General features: G+C 40.5%; 1 protein-coding gene across 5 annotated transcripts in view; it reads right to left on the reverse strand.

The window, feature by feature from the left end:
* Positions 1 to 3,933: 3,933 nt before the first annotated feature.
* LOC126325636 (nucleoprotein TPR-like) overlaps positions 3,934 to 20,563 on the reverse strand; it is a 263,392-nt gene continuing 246,762 nt past the window's right edge. For all 5 annotated transcript variants that reach the window (XM_049995265.1, XM_049995267.1, XM_049995269.1 and 2 more), the window contains 2 exons: positions 10,808 to 11,071; positions 3,934 to 4,758 (listed from right to left, as the gene is read on the reverse strand). In XM_049995265.1, coding sequence (XP_049851222.1) covers positions 4,628 to 4,758; positions 10,808 to 11,071 — 395 coding nt within the window. In that variant the 3' untranslated portion in view covers positions 3,934 to 4,627. The remainder of the gene's footprint in view (positions 4,759 to 10,807; positions 11,072 to 20,563) is intronic.

A 20,563-nucleotide genomic window follows, 5' to 3' on the forward strand; every position in this document is an offset into this window, starting at 1 on the left:
CAACCTGCAATGTCGCTTATGCTCTTTGATCCTGGTGTTAATGGATCGTCCAGTCATTCCAACATAAACTTTTACGCATGTGTATGGTATACGGTATATTCCCGAGATTGCAAGTGGGTCTCTTTTCTCCTTCGCTGATCTAAGACACTCTTTGATCTTCCTTGTGGTTTTAAAATCGTCTTTACGCCATGTTTGCGCAATAGACGCTCGATTCTGTCCGTCACTCTGGGAATGTATGGCAGAAAGGCCGTACCCCACATTTCTTTTTCTGGTTCCTTACTTCGCCGAGTGTTTAGCTCTGTTACACTTCTAATATAATTTGTGGAGTACCCATTGCTCCTCAGGACAGTTTCCAGGTGTTGCATTTCTCGTTTGAGGTGTTGCGGCTCACATATTCGTCCTGCTCTCGTTACGAGTGTACTAATCGTGCCTCTTTTCTGACTTGGGTGGTGGTTTGACAGTTTGTGCAGGTATCGGTCCGTGTGTGTCTGTTTTCAAAACACGCTGTGTCCCAGGTTTTCGCCGTCCCTTGTGACCAGCACATCTAGAAATGGCAGTTCCTTGTCCTTTTCTACTTTTATGGTGAATGTTATGTTGGCATGTAGGCTGTTCAAGTGTCTTAGGAAGTCACCGAGCTGTTCCCCATGGCTCGACACCTCAAAAGTATCATCGACGTACCTGTACCACACTTTAGGTTTGCAAGTCACCGAGTCCAGTGCCTGTGCTTCGAATTGTTCCATGAAGAAGTTGGCCTCCACTGGACTGAGAGGACTACCCATGGCGACGCCTTCCAGCTGTTCGTAGAAATCGCCATTCCACGTGAAATAGCTCGTGGTGAGACATGCATGGAAGAGGTTTCTGATGTCTTGTGGGAAAATGGAACCGATGTGCTCCAGAGCGTCACTCAGTGGCACTTTCGTAAATAACGAAACAACATCAAAGCCGACCAGGATGTCGTTTGGTGCAAGTTTCAGTTTCTACAGCTTCTCAATTAAATGTCCTGAGTCCTTAATGTATGTGTCAGTCTTCCGCACGTGTGGCTGGAGCAGAGGGGCCAAGTGTTTTGCCAGTTTATATGTCGGTGATCCAGGAGCGCTAACGATCGGTCTCAGTGGAAAATTGTTCTTATGGATCTTGGGTAATCCATACAGCGTAGGTGGTAGGGCTTCAGTATTGCGCAGGTTTCTTTGTATGTCCGCTGGCAGAGAAGACGCCTTGATTAATCTATTCATATTCTGCGCGATACGTTGTCGGATCTGCACTTAGTTTTCGGTATGTCGTCGGATCTAATAGGTCTCGGACCTTTTGCTCATAATCTTCGGTCTTCATTATGACGGTCGCATTCCCCTTATCGGCAGGCAGTACCAGTACACTCTTGTTGGCGTTGAGATTCTTAATGGCTTGTACCTCTTCTTTCTTCAGGTTGCAAGCTGGTGGTTTTGCTCGGCGCAGTATCCTGGCTCTTTCAGTGTGTATTTCCTCTGCCCTTTCACAAGGAAGGGTCCGAATGGCTGCTTCGGTGTTGGCAATGATGTCATCCATAGGTATAGTTCTCTAGATGATGGCAAAATTCCCTCCTTTTTGAAGAACAGACACTTCCTCTTCGGTCAATTGTCGTTCAGTGAGGTTGACCACTGTGTGTGACATGTCAGGAATCGCATTGTCGGTCTGCGTCCGGCATCTTTCAAACTTTTTACAGTTAATGAGAGAAATGATGAACTGCTGTTTGTCTGCTGGATAGACAATGCCATAATCACAATCTCCTCCTCATGTGGCAGCCAACCTCTTGGTATGCTTGAGAGGTTTACTCAGTAAACAAAGAGGAATGTGGCAATACCAAAGTCTCAAGTAACTGTGAATTATAACATGTACCTGGGACGAACAGACCAAATGGGTCAAAATCAGGGATGCTCCCAAAACGGAATTTGCAGGAAAGAATGGTTCTGTCCCTTGTTGACATGGATGCTTGATGTAACTGTGCAGAAAACTTGTATTCTATATAATAAACAAGGCATATAAAAAATTTGTCAAGTACAAATCAAGTGGGAAATAGTAAAGGTGTTGTCGTGTAAGTCCCACGTCCCTCCCAAAGGATTTGATCAGACTAATCATTTTATTCAATGTATGAAAGAGAAGAAAATGAAAAGGTGTTGGTTGACTATAAGAACAATGCGTTCAAAATGTAAAGTAGGACTATGCATTAAACGTTTCACCGTTTCATTTGCCCCAAATGTATGACATACTGATCATCTAATAATGCATTTCCTGTACACATACATGGTTAACTTCTGTTCTATATTTTTGTGAATGTTGGACTCTAAAGGATTAATTATATATCTAAATGATTATGGTCATGCTCTATCTATATTTAATGCTTTTGTAAATGTGGTATATTAGCTTCTGTAAGTGCCTGGTGTTGCCATATGACAATGGTATTTATTTTGAAAATTAAAATTTTGGTAATTACTCTTACATGGCATTTTATTTATATAATTAGCCTCGAGATATGATATATCAAAAATAAATAAAAATAGAAAAAAGATTCACTTTGTTGCTAATAGGTTAAGAACTAGAAATACATCAAAGCGCAAGTTCATATTACAGAAATGAAATAAGTTTTCCCTTTACTTACGTATGTTATCTACAGATCACCATACTGTGCATGGTGGAGAATACCTACAACATTACTAATCATTCTCTTTCCTGGAGCAAGGGAAAACAAGACTGTCAACATGTTTCCAAAAGAGCTCTAAAACATGTCTTTGTGTTCCTTACATGAGTTCTTCAATGGTGGCAGTAAAAATGTTCTGCACTTCAGACAAAGATGCCAGCTCTCTAATTTTTCTCAATAGTGTTTCATGTAAAGAATATTGTCTTTCCTCCAGGGATTCCCATTTGAGTTCATCAAGCATAACCCTAGCACTTGCATGTTGATCTTGCCTACCGGTAACAAATCTATCGTGCTCTAAATTTCCTTGACGTCTTCCTTTAATCCGGCCTTGTGGGAACCCCAACAACCATGATGCAACATTGGGGTGCACGAATGTCTTATATATGGTCTCCTTACCTGGAATTCTCCCAAATATCAAAGTGGACCACTCAACTTTGCTACTACCAAACTTCTGTGCTCATTCCATTTGATATTGAGTTGCAAAGTTTTGCCAACATAGCTAAATATCTAATTGACATGACTGAGTCAAGCAGCACACCACTAACACTACATTTAAATATTACAGGGCTGTGTTGTAAACGTCCACAATAACTTAATTTTTCCGCACACTGAGAAGCTGCCATTCATCATACCAAATGGAAATAAATTATGTCTAAGTAATCCTGTCATCTTTCATACACTAGGACACTCCTGAAGATACCCTTGTCTCTGACAAACACTCCTTATCGTGGGAAAAGTACTGGGTTCTATTACTTTGTAAGTCCTCAAAGCTGCCCACATATCCAAAAACCTATTCCATGTCCCCAAACTTTCGTTAAAAATCTGCAGTGAGGCACTATGTGAAACACTTTCCAGAATAGTATCTGCCTGTTTCCCTTCATCCTTGGTTAGCAAGATACTGTGGAAGAAAAGTGCAAGCCAAGTTTTCAGTGTTTCTTTCTAAATCCAAGCTAATTTGTGGAGCAAAGCTTCTCTGCCTGCTACTTCTTCAGTCAGCTCTTTTATTTGACTGCCTTGCCTTATTTATCCCTTTAAGTCTCATTGTTTCCTGCTGTTCACGTATCTGCCATGCTTCACAAGTCATCTGCCATGTTTCACAAGTCATTTGATTCCTGGTTGTATTAACCACATGGAATTTTCATTTTCATTTTCATTTTTCATAGCGAAAACAATTTACCACATGTGCCTATGAATCAACAGACATATTCACTGATAGGAAACTTATGGCCAACTGCAGCATCTTCGCCTTTAAATTTGGAATCTTATTGTGTTTCTACACCGATCAATACTGATTTATTATCATTTGAGTACACACAAAAAATGTGAATTGTTCATTTACATAAAATAAGGAACATTACAAATTGTGAAATCAACAGAGATAATTTTTAGTATGACATTAAAGATGAAATCAATACTGTAATGAGTTTCCAAAGTTTAAACTGTGCTGCTGGGATTTACCACTGAGATACTGTTTACAAGTTACAATAAAATGTCTGCAAATATGATCACTTAGGCACAATGCTGGTGTGATTCATACTATACAAAAACATAATCACTAATGACATACAAACAAACATTTAGTGTATGATTAAAAACTTACATTTAGTTAAGTCCTTTAAAACATTCTTATACAAACCACACATGCAGTGTACTTACAGGATAAATTCAGTAGAGTGAGGAAAAGGAATATCTTTTTATTTTAAGATATGCCTACAGCACTGTGAAAAACAAAAGCATTTCATTGGAAAACTTCACAGTACATCCTTATGCACTATCAAGATAACAGCCTTGACCAAAATTCCCGGTGAAATAGTATTTTACAAAAGTTTTATCACAGTAAACACACAGTGTACTGCCTATACAAATCAGTTTATCAGTCTGGGAATGTTGTAAATAATCTTGAAGCAATATTTCGGTTTTCTTCCACTTAAGACTCACAGAAATAAAAATGTTTATTCAAAATCTCATTTGGTAAGGCCCAGTATAGGCACCCTTCAATTTTCCTCTCATACGGCGTCCTCGTGTTGCAGTGCGAGGAAAAACAGCTCCGCGAACACCTTCTCCACGCATCATCATTGATGCCCGCCCTGCAACAAAAATCCCGTCCTGTAATTCTTAAGAAATGCACAGCATTTTCTTAGGCTCTACATTTTTAAACTGCAAAGGACAGTTTTGAGACAACTATTAACTCATTTTTCATAATTGAACTTCTAAATAAAGTATTAAAAACTTTGTGTATATTTTCCTACCAAATGAAACGTAATTTTATCAAGAAACGAACTGTGCTAAAAGCACGGAGTTCAATTTACTTCTTGAAAGATTAAATATTATTTGAGGGACACACTTGCTACTATGGCAACATACTTTCATTCCTGAATGTCAATTAATATACAATTTTGTGGAAGTACTTCATGTGTGAAAAGATATTTATTGTGCAAAGGTAATTAATTATGCTGTGAGGGTTCACAGAACAGTAACTTTCTGATGATATTTCTTAGCATGAGCCACTCCAGCTAGAAAATGACAGTGACATTCACATATGCAATAACAGAAGAAAAAAGAAGCAAGATTTGAGTATGACATCCCATTAAGGATGATATCATCAGAGACTAAGGACACGCTAGGAATAGATGAGGAAAGGGGATGTCCCTTTGTTTGGAACAGACCATTCTAGCATTTGTCTTAAGTAATTCCAGAAAATTATGAAAAACCTAAATCTGGAAGGTTGGATGAGGGTTTGAGCACCTCTCCTCCAAAATGTAAGTCAAAAACCATAATACTAACAGAGGGAATGACAGCCTGAACTACCACCTATTGAATCCACTTTTGGCTCAGAAAAATGTGAAGTACAGAAATGTCTAGTAGGTAGCATAAATACAGTTAAAAGCTGATTAGTGTAACTATTCTTTGACTATGTGTCCCTTACTATATGAGGTATGTAAATAAAGTAATGAGATAGACAGCATAGTGTTCAATCTGGCAATGCTGGTGACACTGGACGTGGAGGGGAGGCAGGTGGACATGTGATATGTGGTAAGTGCACACTGAACCATACTAGTGACATGCTGGTTATCTGTATTGCTTCTTTTAGTGAAAAAGATTTTTTTTTGTGCATTCTGACAATGGGTGACACGAACACCAAGCAATGGTGTGCGATCAGATTTGGCTACAGACTTTGATGCAGTGCAATGGAAATTTTTGCAAAGGTTCGGCAGGCCTACAGAAACAGTGTTTTGTCAAGGCCCCCATGTGTTTTGGTGGGTTAAGACATTAGCAGAAGGAAGACAGTCAACTGAACATGAACCTTGCAGCGAAGTATCTTCGGTTTCAAGAACTGGTTGAAATGTTGACAGAGTATGGGATCTTGACTATACAGATAATCAGCTAATAGCTCGAATAACTTAGGCAGAAGTTAATTTGAGTCACAGCACCATTCATCAGAGGCAAAATATCAAATACAATTGGGTGTTGCATCACAACAATGTGTCTTGGCTCACAGTAATTTCAGTAAACCTGTTTTTGGCCTAAGAACATTTCTGTGGTACTTCATCACCCTTATTCACTTGACTTAAGTCCTTGCCAAACTTTTTTTTTTGAGATTGAAAACATAACATGTTGTTTAGGGGCCCTGGATAACATTTAAATTGCTTTAACCAACCAGCTGAAGGTTATTCCAGTATCTGAGTTCCAGCACTGTAACAACGAGTGGATGAAATACTTTATATGCCTCATATACTAACTGTAGGGTACTAGTAAGGAATTAATTATGTACATATATGACTTGTATGTGGCTATAAATATTTACAGAATGTGAATATCTGCAGGTATGTGGTATGAAATGGAGACAGGTGCAACATGAGGGCAACCAACTGTATGGTAGGTGGACTGAGGCAATTCTTTGCTTAATTCAAAGAGATAAGGAAAGGGCAAGAGAATGCTCTAGCAGAAAGGGGATAGATAATCTCATCAGGATGGAGATGGATGCATAAAGCTGATGACTGTAGTGCATTGAAAAGTCTACAAGAGGCCCCTTGCCACCATTAGGAATCAAATGGCTACTATTGATGCTGCTGATTACATGAACTACACCTGGATGTTATTAAAAGAATGACCATGACTTCTTATGAAAGAAGCAAACTCCAAAAGTTGAAATATAGACAAGGAGTAACGCTCTGACCCTATGAGTTACATACCAGTATAATAGGAGCATTATTTTACCACCATTCCATTTCTTAAGTCATCAAACTGTCTGTTTCAGTCTAAATTAATGTAAAAACTTCTTACTTAAACTGTATGGTGGCTGCAGACGAACTTGCATTCTCTCTCATAGCATACATTGTTTCAGTTCCTGTTTACCAAACCATCAATTCCTCAACACCTTCACTATAAATTTTCAAATGTATGTCAATTCCTAAGGGACCAAACTGCTGAGGTCATCAATCCCTAGACTTTAACACTACTTAAACTAACTTGTGCTAATGACAACACACACACACCCATGCCCAAGGGAGGACTCGAACCTCCAGCGGGAGGGGCTGCACAGTCTGTGACATGGCACCTTTAATTGCGTGGCCACTCCACTCGACACACCTTCACTATAGAACGAGTGGTTATTTTTCTCCATATCACTGTTAATATGACATCGGCCTCACATTATAGTAACTACAGATTATGGAACTAAATCCAAGTATGGGATATTTTCTCACATGCACTGTCTACTTAAAAGAATTTCACCTTTCTTCACCTACATGCATACTTCGCAAGCCACCATAATGGGTGCAACAGAAGGTATGTCGTACAACTACTAGGCATTTCTCTTCCTGTTCTACAGAGCAAGGGAAAAACTGTCTATATCCCTATTTACCAGCACTAATTTCTCTAGTCTTCATTGTCCTTACGCAAAATGTATGTTGGTGGCAGTAGGACTGTTCTGCAGTCCGCTTCAAATACCGAATGTCTAAATTGTCTCAATAGTGTTCATCAAAAAGAACACAGCCTTCCCTACAGGCATTCCTGAACCATCACCAAAATAATTGCGAGCTGATCAGACCTACTGGTAACAAATCTAGCAATCCACTTGTGAATCAAGGCAGTCAGTCAGATGCAATATTTCTCGATTTCAGAAAAGCATTTGACTCAGTATCACACCTACACTTCTTATCAAAAGTGCAATCTTATCAAACATGCAGACAAAATATGGGGCTGGAATGAGAATCTCTTCATAGAGATAATTCAGTATGTTATTTTGGATGGAGAGTCATCGACAAATGTAGAAGTAACTTTGGGTCTGCCCCAGGGAAGTGTGTTGGGTCCCTTGGTGTTCATGTTTTACATTAATGAATCTTGTAGACAATATTAACAGTAACATCAGACTTTTCATAGATGATGCAGTTATCCACAACAATGTATAGTCCGAACAAAGCTGTGCAAATATTCAGTCAGACCTCGATAAGATTTCAAAGTTGTGCAATGACTAGCACCTTGCTTTAAATGTTCAAAAATGTAAAATTGTGCACTTCACAAAATGACAAAACGTAGTATCCTATGAAAATAAAATTAGAGACTCACAGCTGGAATCTGTAAACGTATACAAATACTTGGGTGTTACACTTAGCGGGGACATGAATTGTAACGATCACATAGGCTGTCATGGGTAGAGCAGATAGCAGATTTCAGTTATGGTAGATTACTATGGAAATGCAGTCAGTCTACTAAGGAGATTGCTTACAAGTCACTGCAATCCACCCTGGAGCATTGCTCAAGTGTGTGGAACTTGTACGAAATAGCCTAGCAGGGGTTTTTAAACATATACAGAGCAGTGGTACATGAATAGTCAGAGGTATGTATCACTTGAAGGATAAAGTCAATGAGATGTTGGAAGAACTGAAATGGCAGACACTTTAAGACAGATGGAAACAATCCCGACAAAATCTATTGACAAAGTTGCAAGAAACGGCTTTAAATGATGACCCTTAAAATGTACTACAAACCACTACATATTGCTCCCATAAGCACCGTGAGAGTAAGTTTAGGTTAATTAAAGCATGCACAGAGGCATTTAAACAATTATTTTTCCTGTGCTCCGTACTTGAATGGAACGGAAAAAGTCCTAATTGGTACAGTGGGACACACCCACTGCCATGCACTTCACAGTGGTTCGCTGTGTGTAGATGTAGATGTAGATGCAGGTGTAGGTGCAGAGGCTGACTATTCGCTTTCCTCTTCCCCATGACAACCATTACAAGCTTGTTCCATTTTGTATCACTCTTCAATGTTACACCTCGACATTTTATCAACGTGATTGTGCCAAGCAGCACACAACTAATGCTGTATTCAAACATTATGGGGAATTTTCTACATCCAGGCTAGCTGCCATTCGTCACACCAACCAGAAATTTTGTCGAAATCATCTTGCATCCTCCTGTAGTCACTCACCAACGACACTTTCCCCACATATCACAGCAACAGCCACAGATTGGTGCTCACTCTGTCAGTCAGATCACTTATATATATATAGATAATAGCAGTGGTCCTACCACCTTCCCTTACACTTCCTTGTCTCTTTGAGCTGCACATATATCTGGGAACCTATTCTATATGCTTGTACCTTTGTCATGTCTAGTCGGCCATCATGTCAAATGTTTTTTGGAAATCTAGAAATATGGAAATATGGAATCTGTCTGTTGCCCTTCATCCAGAGTTTGCGGGATATCATTTGAGAAAAGGGCAAGCTGAGTTTCACAATAGTGTTTTCTGATTATAGTTATGCTTTTAACTGCAGGTTATTATTGTCTAGAAAACTAAAGGAACAAAAACGTAAGTCTACAGCAGAATAGGAGTAAATTCTTCCACTTGTATTACTTTTGACACATTCATATTTTTAAGAACATAACAAAGGGTAAAAACAGCACAAACTAAATGATGTTCACAACGGATGGCTCTAAAGTGTTAGTGAACCATTTCAAATCACATACTGTGGATCTTGCCCTTAACACTTTTACATCAGTCAGGGAGAGGGGGGGGGGGAGAGAGAGAGAGAGAGAGAGAGAGAGAGAGAGAGAGAGAGAGAGAGAGAGAGAGAGAGAGAGAGAGAGAGAGAGAGAGAGAGAGAGAGAGAGGCAGGGGGGGGGGGGGGGGGGAGTGCAAATCAGTCAATGTAGAATAAGGAAGTGGGGAAAATAAAAACTAAAAAAATCAAGCAAATAAACATAATCTTTGTTCTACTTTATTGTTAGTGATGTTTGAATAAAACAGCCTTGGAAACAAAAAACATATTTAACAAATTTAGAAAATCTGCTACTTATTCTACACATTTATTAACAAATATGTAACACAAGTCTGACAAAGACAAATTGTCAAAAAAGATAAGGCAGTTTTGGCTCATTTTATAAAAAAGGACTGTGTATATCTGAATTTCTTGAAGACATGATATATCAATACATAAAATTCAATGCAAAATAACAAGTTCACGCACACACACCTACCTCTTAACAGAAATGCCTTATCAGTTACATGGCTAACAGTGTTACAGCTGCGTATTTTACTAAATTTATAAAAATTTTAAAAAGTTTTTAATGTTTCACTTTATCATTTTCATAAGCAAAGCATTCTTCAACATTTCAATGTCAGTCTTTCCAGCTGCATTTTAAAAAAATCTGATGAAAATCACTTCGTTCTCATTTTCAAAATTACATGTACAAATGAGGTTACTCGTGCAAGATGTTAAGAATCATGAACTTTTGCGTGAATGTATACTGTATCACACATTTTCTCAAGGAGCCACTTGCTACAGCAGAGAAATTCAACAATAACCTGTGATATGATAGGAAGTATTCCTTCTGGTATACACACAAAAGCATCAGTCTTTTGCTAAAACTGGTAACTTCTCATAAAACTTTCATTATTATTTTTCATGTGGCAGAATAAAATACAATTAAATTTCATGTGTGAAAAAAAGAAAATTTGGAGGGTCAGAAAAAGTATATATGTACTCATTGTGCACCTCAAATTGCCAGCAACTGCTTAACCCCTAGTGTGCACCGGTCTCCGTTACTAAAAATTGTCAATAAATGATAACTGATGCAGTATCATTATACACCATGACTCTACTATAGAACTATGTAACATTATCTTCACCTCTTGGCGAAGTATGCTGCAAACTGGAGCCAGGCTCACTCCAAACAATAGGTGTGTGCCTTGCGCTGGAACCCGCTACGCCTCGAGCTCTGCCTCTGACTGAACTGCGGAACTGCCTTGTGACACGCCGAGTGGCCTCTTGGCTGCCACTCTCACCGGTAGTGCTACTGCTGCCCGATGGTTGCTCTGAAGCTTCCGCTTCCCGTCCCTCCTCTGTTGCTGTACGCGCTGATTCAGTAGCTGCGCTTTCACCAGAGCTGACACCTGTTAACAGATGGGTATAACTCCTCACTTTAGAATCCAAGAGTTCAAGAAATAATAGAATGAAATAAAGAAAGATACAATGACAAATTTTATCACGTGACAAATGAGGAAAGCAATAACCCATACAGAACTGCAGTGCATTAAATGCAATTAAGTAGACTAAGGGTGAGAAAAACTGTTTAAACATGGTATTATAAGCTGTTAAGCTCTGGGCGAAACTGAAGTAGTGACAGGACAGATCACCACAGGCCTAAAAAAACTACTGAGCATCAGACATACATTTGAAAAAATGCAGTTTCTACAGAGTGTCTGTTGTTTTGGGTAAAGTAAAGCATGCATCAAGCACGCACCTCAGGAGTTGAAAAATTCAAAGGCTCAACGACAACTTTTACATCTGACAATGGAAAACTGAGACTGAAATACAACAATACAAAATGGGGCAGATTGCTACTTGTCACACAAGAAAGGTGTTGAATGGCAGACAGGCACATTGAAAGAGGACTTTATATACAGGGTGTTCGTAAAGTCTTTGAACACTTTCAATTATTTATTGCACAAGAACTAAACATTGTACAAATGACATACATATGCCATTTTGAAAAGAAACCCTGGAAGTTGTTTTTTCCCCCCGTGTATACTGCCACGGCGTTGTTTGGTAATTTGCCGGTGGTCAGCACAAGTCGCAAACACGGCGAGTTCAGGTGCGGAGTGAGCTTTCTGTGTGTTGGAGTTCGACAAAACAGCTGTTCAACAGATGTTTAGAACTAAGTACGGTAAGAAACCACCAACAAAGAAGGCCATTTACCACTGGAACAACGAATTTGTTACAATGGGTTACTCATGACCAGCAAAGAGAAGCGGACATCCCAGTGTGAGTGAAGTGAATGTAGAGCGAGTACGAGAATGGAGTCCAAAGAAATCAGTGTCTCGTGCATCCTGTGAACTCGAAATGGCTCAAATGACAGTGTGGAAAGTCCTGTGACAGAAGCTGTCCATGAAACCATTCAAATTGGAGCTAGTGCAGAAGCTCAATGACATGCTACAGAGTAGGATAGCTGTTTCATGAGATGGCTTCCCTGATCACCTGATCTCACTCTGTGAGATTTTTTTCTGTGCTGACACGTTAAAGATCTAGTGTATGTACCGTCTATACCACAGGATGTAGCAGAGCTTTGGGAGAGAATGCAGGAAGCGATGGCCACAGTCGATTATACAATGCTGGGATGGATATGGCAAGAATTTGATTACCATATTGATGTCTGTCGGGTCATTAATGGTTCACGTATCGAATGTTTGTAAAGAAATAAATAAATAAAAATTAGAGTTTCTCTTCAAAATGCAATATGTATGACTTTTGTACAGTTTTTAGTTCTTGTACAATAAATAATTGAAAGTGTTCCTCGACTTTATGTACACCCTGGACACGCATGGTGATGCAAAAGTAACTGTACACACTTCATGGGTTTATGCATGTATCAAAATATAGATACGAGGTTAAATAAAATATTGTCTGAAATTGACTTATTTCAGAGTTATGCAGTAAAGTGGGGATCACAAGTGCAACACAATATTAATTATTCTCAGAAAGCAATGACCCAAAGGGATATAAAATTCAACTCAACTAAAAACTGCACATTTAACTAAGGACATACTAAAGATTATGTCCATGTAGATGAAGACAGATGTGCTTGATGTCTTACCGCTTCCTGAACATCGTGTACTCTGCTCATCTCATTCCTCACAGTTACACAGCTATTTTCAATTTGTTATTGTGGTTGTGCTACAATGTCAGTTGCAACATCATACACGAACTCTTTGAGATGGCACCACAGGTAGAAGTCCAAGGGTTAAGCTCCAGAGATATGAGGGGCCAAGCAACTGGCCTTGCATGATGCGTGCACTTATTGACTTATCAAAATACACAGCTTTGAGATACTCTCTTACCTCCCAATTGAAATACGAAGGACCATCATTGACAAAACAACATCAGTTGCTATGCAAGTCTACAAGACACACCAAAAGCCTGCACTGGCCCAAGATGTAATGCCTGCCACAAACTACATTGTGCATCATAATTTGGAAACAAAGCAGTTTCGGACAGAACTTGATTTAACATTTTACTCTTATTTTGATGCATACATTACACTCACAATGTACATACAGTTACTTTTGAATCACTCTGTATACATCAGGTATCTGATGAAGTCCTTTGTCAGATGCAAAGCACCCATCAAGCTACATGATATCCTCTGTCCATTCATGTTCTGTCTCTGCACCCAATCCCTTGCCTCAGGACTCGTATCCCTGTAACAGACCGAGATCCAAGACGTGTCCCATGCATCCTCCCACCACTACCTACTCCAGTCCTGTCACAGGCATTTCCTACCCCACAAATGGCAAGTTCACTGTGAAAGCAGCCGTGGGGCCTGTGAACTTAGCTGCAACCACTGTGCAACATTCTCTTAGGCATGGCCACCGATAAACTGTCTGTCCACATGAATGGCCAATGCCAGACTGTGGTCGAGACCACTGGACCCGCCAGTTGCTGAGCATGCTACCCAACTTAATTTGCTGGACTTTGTCGACTGCTTCGCGCACGTGCGCGTGTGTGTGTGTGTGTGTGTGTGTGTGTGTGTATGTGTGTGTGTGTGTGTGTACGCGCGCTTTGGTGGGAAAATCCAGATAGCACAGGCCACGAAGCAGTCGACAAAGTCCAGCAAATTAAGTTGGGCAGCATGCTCAGCAACCGGAGGGCCCAGTGGTCTCGACCACAGTCTGGCAGTGGCCATTCATGTGGACAGACAGTTTATTGGTGGCCATGCCTAAGAGAATGTTGCACAGTGGTTGCAGCTAAGTTCACAGGCCCCGCGGCTGCTTTCACAGAGGCCTTGCCATTTGTGGGGTAGGAAATGTCTGTGACAGAACTGGAGTAGGTAGTGGTGGGAGGATGCATGGGACATGTCTTGGATCTCGGTCTGTTACAGGGATACGAGTCCTGAGGCAAGGGATTGGGTGCAGAGGTGGAACATGAATGGACAGAGGATATCATGTAGCTTTATGGGTGACGGAATACCACAAATCAGTGTGGGAGGGTGCTGGGGAGGCTATTTCTCATTTCAAGGCATGATGAGAAATTGTCAAAATCCTGGCGGAGAATGTGATTCAGTTGCTCCAAGTCAGAGAGAGGGAACAGAGGGTGTGGGTGGGATGCTTGTTTGTGACTGATCAGAGAGCATGTGGGGGATAGTAGGTGACTGGGGACACAAGGCACACGAGATTTTCTGGAAAAAGCAAGAAATGTGATTTCAGGCCTGGGAAGGCCTCAGTGAGACACTTGGCGTTATTGGGGAGGATTTGCTTGTCACTACAGATGCAACAATCATGGATAGCTAGGCTGTATGGATGGTTCTTCTTGGTTTGGAATGGGTGTGAGCTGTTGAAGTGTAGGTTGGTAGGTCTAACGTGGATGGAGCTAGTGGTATGGCAACCTGTGAAGTGGAGCAGGACATCGAGGATGGTGGCTTGCACTGAAGCGAAAGGGTGAAGCGAGTAGAAGAGAAGGTGTCTAGGTTCTGGAAGAATGCGAATATTGTGTCCTTACACTTGATCACAATGAACCTGAACCGGTTGAAGGATATGAGATTCTTGGTGGTTAGGTAGGATTCCTCTAGATGCCTCATGAATAGGATGGCATAAGATGGTGCCCACTGCTGTACTACATATTTCTTTGCAGGAGAGGCCTTCAAAGGAGAAGTAATTGTGGATGAGGATATACTTGATCATGATGACCAGGGAAGAAACTGTAGGTCTGTCGAGCATTGGGAAATGGCAGTAAGGTCTTGGACATTGGGCATTTTAGTGTAGACTGAAGTGGCACTGACTGTGACGAACAGAGTGCTGGGCGATGAAGCAACGGAAACTGTGGAGAAAAATGGCTACTGTCTTTTATACTGGAGGCATCATCCACAAACAAACCCATGGTACAGGCTCAAGGCACCATCCCAGCTCACCACACTTGCAGTTAGGCTTTAATGTTGGAAATGACAGTGGGCACATGTGTGAGAGTTATGCACGTGGGAATGTACGTTGGTTACATCTGACAAAGGGCACAGTGCAATAGATGATAACATTGAGCAGTCTTCTTTCAATGCGCCTGTCCATCAGTGAATGCTTCCTCTATGTGATAAGTAACTTTTAACCAAATGCACTCAATTTTGCATTTAAAGCAGAGTTCTAGTGTTTTTGCTACAGCACACACTGTATTCAGGCCAATAGTTAATGGTTGCCAGAGATAGAATATTTCTGATTTCCCAACCTGAAAACGCAAACCATTTCCCGAATGCACTCCCACCCCACCCTGGAACTCTGCAACGATGGCTCATACAGGAAACCGGAAAACCATAGGAGCAACAGAGATCTTAGGACCCTGGAATAGACCAGTCCTAATACACGGTCTAAGCACCATCCAAGAAGGGAGAGGGCGGCGGGAGGGGGGGGGGGGGCTACAAGAGGAAACACATGGGGCACACTCCTGTTAGTGGAGATGGAGATCCCGACAGGGGGAAGTGAGACACATGCCAACTGGCAATCCTACCTGTGGGCAGGTGTTAGGAGGGAGACATCCCTAGTTGGCAAATAGCACATGGAACACAGGATGGTCAGGGAATTGGCGAATGGTGATTGCATACTGTGAGGAGACTGTCAACGGGACTAGTGTGAAAAGTACCAATAGCTAGATGCACCCTACAATGGTGAACAGGGTCAAGCAGTTTCAAAGTGGAAGGAGCTGTTGAGCCATAAACCTGGTTACAATAATCTAGTCAAGACAAGACCAGAGAATCGTAAAAATGGAGAAGAGTGGAACAGTCTGCACCCCAAGATGTGTGGACCAGGAGGCAAAGAGCATAAAGCTTCTGCATATATATAGTGTTTAGTTGGCGCATGTGGAGCAGCCATGTCAGTTGGTTATCAAAAATAAGGCCCAATATACGAGACTCCGCTACAACGTTGAGGAGCTGGTCACCTAAAGTTCTGGATCAGGCTGTACTGTGGGTCGATGAAAAAATTGCATATCCCGCATTTTGAAGGGAGAAAACTGTAAGCCATGGGAGGTGGCTCATGCCGAGGCCCATTGGATGGCGCCTTGGAGCTGGTGCTCAGCAGATGCCACCGAGTGGGAGTTGCACCAGATGCAAAAATCGTCGACATTCAACGCTGGGGTAACCAGAGGCCCAACAGAGGTCACAAACCTATTGATTGCGAGGAGGAGGAGGAGGAGGAGTGTGACACTTAGCACAGAACCCTGTGGGATACCCTTCTCCTGAATCCGAGGAGCACTGAGTGATGTGCCAACTCAAACCCGGAAGGGCCAGTGAGATAAAAACTCGCACATAAGAATCAGAAGGGGACCATGGAAGCCCCAATCATGGAGGGTAACTGAAATGTGATGGCACCAAGCCATGTTGTACGCCTTATGCAGATCAAAGAAGACTGCAACAAGGTGCGGCAGTGAGTAAAAGCCTGTCTGATGACTGTTACCCATCTGAGTAAATGGTCAATTGGAGATTGTCCTGCCCGGAAGCCACATTGATATGGGGACAAAAGGTCCCAAGATTCTAGGACCCAACATAATCGGAAACTGACCATTCTCTCGAGCAGTTTACAAAGTACATTCATCAGCCTAACTGGGTGGTAACTGCCGAAAGAAGTTGGGGTCTTCCTGGGCTTAAGGACAGGGATAGCTATACCGCCTTGCCATTGTGATGGAAAAGCACCAGTGAGCCAAATGCACTTGAAGACCCTGAGGAGATTTTGCCTCTGGGGGAACATCCAAGTGTTGCAGTGTGGTGCGGGAGGAAATTGGGGGGGGGGGATCTATTCAACTCTGCGTTTCTGCTGGAGAAAGGTAGCAGCATAGGAAGAGGAAGCCGATGCTGATGCCATTGCAAAATGTGTCGCAAGGCGTTCTGCAAGAACCAATGGATTAGTGCACACAGCACATTGGAGGTTACGACACTAAACAGTTGACTGTTGCTGGTGGACCAGAAGGCTATGGAGCTTGGACCAGATCTGCAATGAAGAAGCATACATCAGCAGAAACACAGTGCTCCAAGAATTCCTTTTTACTCTGCTTAATAAGGTAACGAGCCTTAGCATGCAGATGCTTAAAAGTGAGGAGGCTGGTCTGTGAAGGGTGTCGCTTAAATTGCTGCAGCGACCATCGGCAGTCCTGGACAGTGACTGCAACATCCTTGGTCCACCATGCTACTTGTCGACGACAAGGAGGACCTGTGCACAGAGGGACAGCATGAAGAATAGTGGCTGAGACGCCTTGCACAACTACATCAATGGAATATGAGAAGTAGGTGTTGAAGTGCACAACTGGCCCTGTGGAATACAACATATTCACTGCCTTTACTTCTGTAATTACAAAGCAATTTGCTTATTTAGCATGCAACCTAAGGTTTTACTATTTGAAGCTGATGACCCTTGTCCAATACACAAATACCAATGTTACATTGTAAACATTATATAAGTCCCAATCATCTGTTTAGATGTAGACTTGAATACACAAGAGTTGCTTTATACATACACATCCTCATTTGTATAATTGTTTGTCTTTCTCTTATGAGATTTAGTTTTAAATTGGTATACATTGTGAACTTTGTACTTGTAATAAGTTAGTCTAACATAGAGACAGTTCATTGTTATTTACATGAAACGATACTACATTAGGCTGCACCTGTACAGTTTATTTGACCTGTTTTACTATTTTTGTTAGAGACGAGTTTTTAACTGCTAACATGGATTTTGTGCATACTTTTTGCTATTGACGTATGACTTGTTTCATTTTGCTGATGCGCTCAGATGCATTCTTAAACTCAAGAGTAAAATTATGATGGAGCGTATGCCATTTCTATAGTAATTATTATTACTTTTGGAAGATAATTTATTATTTTACCTCAGTATTATGATGAATTATTCTTATACATTATCTAGTGGTATCTAAAGTGATAATTAATGATTGCATATGGAACACCTATGCAATAGGCATATAATTATTCAACCTTCTATTGCATGGCTTTTTTTTTAGCAAATCAATTTGGGTGGGGGGACTGGGGGAAAGAAAAACACCTATGTGACAGGTTGAACTTAGAAATTTTGATATAATTTTGATTTGTTCAATAGTTTCAGAGACCTGGAAATACAATTTGTGCTATCAGTTTTCATACCTTAAAAATCTAACTAGATGTGATCTAAGGGGTAGAAATAACTCACTCTTTCCATTGGTTTCACCTGTGTTAGTGTACAATCGACCTTCAACAAAGCTTATGGATTTTAAACGGTTCTGGCAATGTAATGATGCCAAACAAGTCTAGCTCGATGCAGCCAGACCATGTGTGTTGCCAGATGACATCATCACACAGGTATGAGTGGTTCCCTTAGCATTATACATAAACCTATGGTTTTGTTGGCAAAGGGCAACACCATGCAATAGACAGTTAACCATACACACTATGGTGATGCTCAACATTTTCGTAGGTACTATCATGACACTCGTCCACAGTAATTACTTATCACCTGCTGTACTAATAAATGACATTATGTGTAACAAATTATTAATCAATGACCAATTAACATAATTACTATCTTCATTTTTAGCATCTTTCCTCCCCCCACCCCCACCCCCCAGACTTCATGTCCCCACTAAATCAAGGATTAAAAGTTTTAATTTTGTTGAGGTATGTAAGGGAGCACTATCCTTACATGTTCAAATATAATTGCTGATGCGAAACATTGCGTAGTTGGTGCCCATGGTAAGCCACGCACAATGACTGAACATGTTTGATTTAGTGGCACATGGTATTACAAAATAATGTGTAATCTGAAATGCTGACAGAAAATTATATGGAGTTAATAAATAGTGATTTAAGTGAACTGAGTGAAGCAATTTCACAGTGGAAGGAATATTACTCATTCTAGTCAATGTTTACTAGCCAACAAGCTTCACAACTATAATCAGAAAGACAATCATCATATCATCTCAGCTGTAATGGAGATCAATAGTTTTACAATGAATGTTATAGGAAAATGAGAGGGGGGCGGCATGTTTACACTGGAACACTGTTAAAAAAAATTGACACAAATTAGTTGAGAAGATTTTCAGTACTTAGTGGATATCAAGCCAATGGTGAGAGAATCAGACACCAACTATCATGGGATAATACTGGTCGATATCAGATTGTTAGTGACAGAGATATTTAAAGCACGCTTGAAATAAGGTGGCCTTTGACAGCTAGGAGGGTGCTCCCACCACCAATACACCAATGAGAGCTTTACACTGCCAGCTTAACTGTATTGTCACTGCTGCTGTGTAAACCGTTGTGCCTGCTACTTGTCAAGTAGGTATTTTTCCCACATGTGAACATTACATTATGTCTCTTTCCAGGAAAATCTTAACTCTGGTCCTAATTATTTGTTGTTTGTTGGTTAGTTTCATGTTCCATGGATTATTTTGCACGATAAATAGTAATGATGTGCGATGAGTCATTTTACATTCACATCACAAATTAATTTGTAAATGTGGCTACATGCTGACATCTGTAAATTTATTTTTATTTATTTATTTAATATACAGATGTGAGTTAGTAATGCCTACCCAACACATTTTACACATTACAATAATAAAAATTCTTGTACGGATTATAAGCACCTGTCAAGAAGAAACTTTTTCAGTTCACTTTCAAATTTTACTTTGCTGCCTGTCAGACATTTTATATCACTGAGAAAGTAATCAAAAGTTAAGAAATGAATTTTTACTTACTCAGAGGTGCTAACTACAAGTGAATTTTTATGTGATTTTGGTGGAGTTTTTCCAACTTCATACTTGTTATGAGCGAAATACTGTCAAAATTGACAAATAAATGTAGTTTTCTGAACAGCAAATGCAATGCACGACTTTGGAAAAATCCCTTTCTGAGAGAAGTAATTCAATAATCAAAATGGTGACAAAGTTCTTCGGTGAGTTCAGTACTTTTTGTGATAAGACGTTATAAGGTTCCCCTGACATGAAAATTACACCCTTCTTCTAGTTCCTACCCAAAATTAAGAAGAAACTAAGGCACCGAGATCAAAAACGGGACATATAATTTTTGGGGTGTATGAGCTAATACTGCAGTAGTTATTTTCACAAGAATCTTAATCTGCTGGTTCTAAAATGAGATGTGTTCAGTGATTTTTTTCCCCTGTCTAAACCAGTGATAAATTTTAATTTCATGCAGAAAGAGGACTTGTCACAGAGACCAGCCCCTATATTGCACGAAAGAACCTGGTGTGATGGCAATGCTGTAGTGGGATTTCAAAATGGCTTTGGTGATGGAATCATCAGATGAGTTCGGAGACAATTTACATAAATTTAGAAGAAAGAACAATGCACTAAATTGTGGAAGTGAAATTTGGTTATACAACGGAAGCTAATGGGTTTGGAACAAA

Source organism: Schistocerca gregaria, chromosome 2 (genome assembly GCF_023897955.1).
Source record: "Schistocerca gregaria isolate iqSchGreg1 chromosome 2, iqSchGreg1.2, whole genome shotgun sequence".
Classification (NCBI taxonomy): Eukaryota; Metazoa; Arthropoda; class Insecta; order Orthoptera; family Acrididae; genus Schistocerca; species Schistocerca gregaria.